Source organism: Cervus canadensis, chromosome 3 (genome assembly GCF_019320065.1).
Source record: "Cervus canadensis isolate Bull #8, Minnesota chromosome 3, ASM1932006v1, whole genome shotgun sequence".
NCBI classification, from domain to species: domain Eukaryota; kingdom Metazoa; phylum Chordata; class Mammalia; order Artiodactyla; family Cervidae; genus Cervus; species Cervus canadensis.
This window is the reverse complement of record NC_057388.1, coordinates 99,885,066-99,891,989: the sequence shown is the minus strand read 5'-3', so window position 1 is coordinate 99,891,989 and position 6,924 is coordinate 99,885,066. Positions and strand designations below refer to the sequence as shown.

At 41.8% G+C, this 6,924-nt stretch overlaps 1 protein-coding gene across 2 annotated transcripts; it reads left to right on the top strand.

The window, feature by feature from the left end:
- Positions 1-684: 684 nt before the first annotated feature.
- LOC122438737 (cationic trypsin) lies at positions 685-4,408 on the top strand. 2 transcript variants are annotated; one of them, XM_043463913.1, is made up of 5 exons: positions 685-756; positions 2,132-2,291; positions 2,719-2,972; positions 3,506-3,642; positions 4,169-4,408. In XM_043463913.1, the coding sequence occupies exons 1-5, from the start codon at positions 717-719 to the stop codon at positions 4,316-4,318; spliced, it is 741 nt and encodes a 246-aa protein (XP_043319848.1). In that variant the 5' UTR covers positions 685-716; the 3' UTR covers positions 4,319-4,408. The 2 variants fall into 2 exon arrangements, with proteins under 2 accessions (XP_043319848.1, XP_043319849.1); XM_043463914.1 differs by having other exon boundaries at positions 717-756; positions 2,719-2,976; positions 3,510-3,642.
- The last annotated feature ends 2,516 nt before the right edge of the window (positions 4,409-6,924 follow it).

Sequence of the window (6,924 nt, the reverse complement as noted above, 5' to 3'; positions counted from 1 at the left end):
CAGGTTCAATCCCTGGGTTGGGAAGATCCCCTGGAGAAGGAAATGGCAACCCATTCCAGTACACTTGCCTGAAAAATTCCATGGATGGAGGAGCCTGGGAGGCTATGCAAAGAGTCAGACACGACTGAGCAACTTCACTTTGTACTTTTTTGTACTTTTCTCCTAGCTGTTTTGGTCTATTTTGACTTCAAATCAGAATGATTTTATTCTTCTCATTGGAACAAGTGTTCCTATTAATAATGAATCATTGACATGGATATACAAGACCAGAGCTATTACAAGACAAATTATATATTGTGAAGTCAGCAATATTAGTTAAACTTCAAGGGTGTAGACTTTAGGATAGTCCGCAGGATAATGTTCACACTCGAGACAACCAAGGACCTAAATTTTTTGTCTGGGAATCAGGCCACCTGCAGCCCTGCTCTATGACCTTACTGAAACTTCCTTTCTATTTTGAGGAACCGTGTGACCATGTGGGCCCATTTCTTTCATTCCCATAACCTTCTGGCAAAGTGGACATGGGCAGATGTTTAAATTGGTTGCTGACTTATCTCCAGTGTGGCATAGAAATCTAAATTTGGATTTGTGATTTTCCAGGGAAATTACATTTCTGGCACCAGTGGCCATGGGTGTCCATGACAAACCTGGACATATAAATAGCTGTGGATGGAAACCCTGCAACCTAGTCCCCAGTCCAGAACCAGTGAGCAACCATGAAGACCTTCATCTTTCTGGCTCTCCTGGGAGCTGCTGGTAAGTTTTGATAGTAGGTTCTATGATGGATTTAAGGTTGTGCTTTCTACTCTGGAAGACAGCAATGGATGTTGAATATAATCTCTGTGCTCAAGAGGCTTAAGTGTATAGTACATATGTCTGTAAATAACTAAATCTCACTTGTTAGAGATTGTGGTTAGCAGGGGTGATCAACGCAGAAAATAGTAAGAGAAAGAATTTACCTTGAACATCAAGGTACTATCTATGAAGCAACAGTGAAAAAGAAATGATAGTCAATGTTAAGGAAATGTTTTGTCCTTTCTAAGGATCTGCATTTAATAATTGGGACTTATCTTGTGAGCATTATGTCTCTTCTATACTAAAGAGCACCTTAAGTAGGATCTCAACAGGCAAAGACACTCTATTTCTCATGAAGATAAGCTTTGGTCTGGATTTTACCACATCTTTGCTAATGATATCCCTCTGAGATAATATGACATGCCATGCAATCATGAAAAGAAATAGAAAATTACTATTTCTATTTTTTTTTACTATTTCTATTTTTATACTACTAATTTTTACACAATTCATACTTACTATATTATTTTCCCAAATTGCATAGTTGTAAATTCATTTCACCTGTCTATATACCAGGAAATGTCTTTCCTAAAATTACTTTAAAATACATAAATAATAGGGTACATGTAACAATCTCTGATATTGGAGTCCTTAGAAAACATAGCAACTCAGTAGTCATAACTTCACAATGTTGAATAAATTTAAATCGTTAGATAGACAATTGGGATGAGGGGAAACATTGGAGAGACACACCTTGTAATGTTCTATGAAATCATTTGATGAACATCTAGGCAAGAACCAAGAAGACACTTGGGGAACAAAAGAATAAAACTCTCCATTACTTTCAGTTCAGAACATTCTCAGATGGCATTTAAAAGTTTCCTTTCTGTTACTTCATGTGGTATTTATCGTATATTGAACTTTACAAATAAACATAATGATGGTGACCCCAAAGTTTTATTGAACACATACTTAAATGTCTGCTCATCAGGGTTTTGTGTAAAAAGTATTCTTTGTAACCTCAAGTAGTGGACTTGAAGACATTTATTATGTAAGGAGTCCCTTATTTGTGTATGTATGTTACAAATGTAAAAATCATTATATTGATCAAATTTAAAGCATTAAAACCTAAAACTTAGATACTTAAAATAGTGTAAGAAGCATATGTGATAGAATAAGATTATGAAAACAATTATACTTAAATAACAGTTTCCTGATTATACATCATAAGAGAACATGACTTATCTTTTCCTGGTTCATCTGCAAAACCTTGCTGCAAAGTAGAAATCCCACAAAGAATCAGTTCTACAAAGAGTTTCCAACTTTTCTCTGCCAGTCGCTTTCCCCGTGGACGACGATGACAAGATCGTCGGGGGCTACACCTGTGGGGCAAATGCCGTTCCCTACCAGGTGTCCCTGAACTCCGGCTACCACTTCTGCGGGGGCTCCCTCATCAACAGCCAGTGGGTGGTGTCTGCGGCTCACTGCTACAAGTCGTAAGTAACCAATCCTCACAGCCCTGTTCTCTGAAGCCAGGGCATCCTCAACCAAGCCAAAGACAATCAGGGTGAACTATAGAGTCATGCTTGAGGGGGATTGTTCAGATTCCAAGACCTCATTATATGCCCCCACCAGACATTGTATGCATTGAGGCCTTCCAAATGAAGGCAGTAAAGACACAGGAAGAAAAATAATGAGTGGTTAAATATATCTAGAGTATCCTAACATAGCTCTTTCCCAGGTGGCTCAGTGGTAAAGAATCACCCTACCAATGCAGGAGACGCAGGAAATGAGTGTGCATGTGTGTGTGTGTGTGTGCACTGCAAGGGCCCTCTGTCTGTGCTTATGCTCAACACGGGGCTGCACTGGAAGGGGGAGGCCCTCACACTGGAGATTTAGAGAACTTGTCATCTTTTGATCCAGCGGAATCCAAGTGCGTCTGGGAGAAAACAACATTAACGTCGTTGAGGGCAATGAGCAATTCATCAGCGCATCCAAGAGCATTGTCCATCCCAGCTACAACCAGAACACCTTGAACAACGATATCATGCTGATTAAGCTGAAATCAGCTGCCACCCTCAACAGCCGGGTGGCCTCCGTCTCTCTGCCAACGTCCTGCGCCTCTGCCGGCACCCAGTGCCTCATCTCCGGCTGGGGCAACACCAAGAGCAGTGGCAGTAAGTCTCACGGGGACACGGTCAGCAGGCCTGAGAATCCTAAAGGCGAAAGCCACGTGCAGGGTCAGCTAGCCCCATGTCCCTCAAGGCAGCGTTCCCGGAGGAGAGGGGGGTTCTGTGGAATCTTAGGATATGTAACTGAAATGTGCAGGATCCCTCTGCTTGATGACACAGAAAGAAAGGACTGAGCTAAAGTTGCCAGGTATGCAGCTAAAATGTGAAGAGTGATTTGCAGAGAAGCAAAGAATGAGGAGGTACACAGACAGAGGCTGAGGCTGGTACAGCCCTGCTTCAGAAATAAAGTCTCTAGGTTTAAGATATGTGGTCACTGATACTAGTATTAGGGAGAGAACAATTTGCTGACTAAACCATTTGGAAGACCCTCCAGATAATGGTTGTGCTTCCAAAATAGAAGTTACTAGCAATTGGAGGGAAGGAATGGGAATATTGGGAAGATGGGGAGAGGTACTGAGAAAGATATTTCCCAGATGGTGTGGGTAATCCTCTTCTCTTTTCAATCTTGTCCCCAACAGCCAGCTACCCTGATGTCCTGCAGTGTCTGAAGGCACCCATCCTATCTGCCAGCGCTTGCTCAAGTGCCTACCCAGGCCAGATCACCAGCAACATGTTCTGTGCGGGCTACCTGGAGGGCGGAAAGGACTCCTGCCAGGTGAGCTGCTTCTCTCTCCTTGTCCTTCCAGCTCAGCCTCACGTGTCTCCACCATACTTCCCAGTTCCTGAAACTCAGAACACTGAAAAGCTGTCTCTGGGACTGATTATGAGGGCTCAGGATAGGCTGGGGAAAAAGAATGAGTTTTCTTTTTGCCATATTAATGGTAAGGTTTGGGGAAAAGATAGATTGTGTGCAAGCAGTGCATCCTGGTGCCCGTCGCAGGAGAGATGTAGGAGCAGGGAACTTTGAAAGAAGCCTGGCTGGATGGGCAGCCTTGAACTTCCCATTCCTCATCTCTTCTTGGCCTCACAGACCTATAGCTGAAGAAAACAGGGGGAGAGAAGAAGGAGAAGAGTAGGGGTACAGTGTGGGAAATGAGAGTTGACTTCGCAGGGAAAGAGATGGGCTTCCTGGAGGATCAGCACTTGGAAATGTGGTCCCCAGGGAAAGGAGGAACACCTTTGAGCCTTTCTCCCCTCTGGGCAGAGCTGCAAGTTCTAACCGGCTCTTCCTTCTCGCCCAGGGTGACTCTGGCGGCCCTGTGGTCTGCAATGGAAAGCTCCAGGGCATTGTCTCCTGGGGCTATGGCTGCGCTCAGAAAAACAAGCCTGGTGTCTACACCAAGGTCTGCAACTACGTGAGCTGGATTCAGCAGACCATCGCTTCCAACTAAACAGCTTCATCTCTTCAGGACCCTCCCGGTTAGCCAGCTTCACCTTCCTCCCATCCTGAAAACACTACTGAAATAAAATCATTCATAAAATCAAATATGTTCAAGGGTCATTAGTTGATTTTTACATACTTTCTCTTCAGTCGGGCTGCTGAGACGATGGGGACATAGAGTTGAACTATTATATGAAGGTGGAATTTGAAAGATGATTTAGTCATTCATTCAGTCTCATCAAAATAAATTGATATTCATCTACTATATGCCAAACTCAGCGTGGATGTTGAGGCTATTAAGATGAATTAGGATATGGGTCTATGTTACCATCACATTTTTACAGAGATAATGACACTAAGATGTAGAATGCTAAGACTGACTTCCCAGAGCTACTGGCCTAGTCACAGTAAAATTGAGATGAAGTTCCTGCTGTTCTTAGTCCCATCACTTTGCTACTGCTGTGACCCTGGAGAGTGTTTTAAAAATCACAGATCCAAAAAAAAAAGAAATCACAGATCTTGTATTTTCCAAGGTTTCACCTACCTATTTCTTTTATTCTCCAAGATATTCTTGTTCCTGTCTGGAATTTTATTGTTATGGCAGGCATGATTTATGCCAGAAATCCGTACCACTCTTCCAAAGTAGACCTCCCAAATCCCAGCCCAAACTGTGTACTATTTTGAACAGCAAGCAGAAAAAGTACAAATGCAGATAAATTTGCCAAAAATAGATCTGTTACTCTGAGGACATAAAAGTCTTGGCTACAGGTGTGTTCTCTGACCTTCAGCCCTCCTTGAACTCTCCACTGTTGCCTGGGTCATCCAGAGAATATTTGGAGCATGTTGTTCCTGTGCAAATGTGGTATGGATCAAGGGAAAAATATAATGGGGTTTGAGCATGAAATCATTGGATCAGGTGGAAGAGGTTTGAAAGGGGGAAATGTTCTCCATCCCAGAGATAAGGTGAAGGATGTGTATTATGTAAGTTGGTTTGAACTGCTATAACAAAGAAAGATAGACTAGGTGGCTTACACCACAAATATTAATTTTTCATAGTTTAGAAAGCTGGGAAGCTTTGATATTAGACAAAATTATGTATTATAAGAAATAACCTTTTAAAAATCTGAAGAGAGGGAAGATGCATATTGAGAACAGAATTTATGCATTACTCTGTTAGAAGTATTTCATTGTGAAAGTGATGTATAGTCTGTTCAACTGTTGAAGAGCTCTGTTCAATAGTTCTTTGTGTCATTACCATGAGCCAATAAAGCAAGAAAGCCAAAAGTAGTTCTTAACCATATGGGGTCAACTTCTGTACATTTCAACTCCCTTTAGAGACAAAGAACATGCAACAGATAACAGCAAACTCTAACCCTACCTCTCCCTCACTCATCCGATTCTGAGGATTATCTGAGACCATGCTATGTAACCGGTGCAACCATATAATTCAGTGACCAAACTGGGACACTTTTGAGAAGGAAAGATGGCACAGTTGACAGTTGCCCCAAGGCAGCATGCATAAACCAGAATTGTCCCTAGCAAAACAAGACCTGGGATCAACTTACATGTACCACAGGGCTCCAGGTCAATGTCACTGGCCCTTGTCCCTCTCAGCTTCCTTGCCACTGTATTCCAGGTTTCAGTTTTTGATAAGCACCCAGAGATTTGTCTGCTTTGGACCTTCTTCATATAAAATTAAAGTAAAAAGTTGCACAATTTTGCCAGGGTTTGAAAATCTCTGCCTATTGGCTAGAAACACAGAGCTTCCCATGTGAACTGGCCCAGAGTCTACCTAAGTCACATCCTTCCTGATGCTGTTAGCTTCTGGACAGAACCAAAATGCCCCTCCCCCTTTATCTAGGACAAAGAGCCTAGGGATATATCTTTATACCAAAAATCTTGTTTTTGCCCCCAGATCATTTCCAAGTTTAAGCATATCCCTCAGATCTATAGTATCTTGTTTTTCCTTCCTTCTCTCCTTCCCTTTTTCCTTTCTTCCTTCATTTCTTCATAAAGAAAAGCTCCTAAAATTATTTCACTCCAGGAATTATTTCTTCTCCAACAGGAAGATAGGGAAGTAAAGAAAATTTTTTCCTGCTCTTTCTCTTGTCACAAAAAGTTGTCTTATTTCCTTCTCTCTCAATGAGGACTGCACACACAGTCAATATGACACAATGTGAACATTCTAGTATGGACTTTTAGATAATGCCCCCCCGCCCCCGAAATGGCTCTTTTCAGGTGCAAAATAACCTCAACTTGTTGGACAGGAGGAAATGGAGTATGAAGAGAACACACTGTATTCAGAGTCAAGAAAATGAGGTTTAGCCTTGGCTCCAACTCTTTAAGACATCTGTGGGATGATGCAAATCTGTTTCTATTATGTAACTTCTGAAAATATAGAGCTTGATTACTTCTTTCATTCTATATGCTGACTGCCCAGCATCATCACCTATCTTGGTTTGACTTGTTTACTGTGGTTTCCTTCACCATAAAATGGGGATTGAAAAAAAAAACCTAGCTCACTACTTGAGTTTAGGGATATAATGAACTTTAGACAGTAAAGAGCACATTGTAAGTGCTCAAGACATGTTGGAACTGTTGTTATCATCACCATCA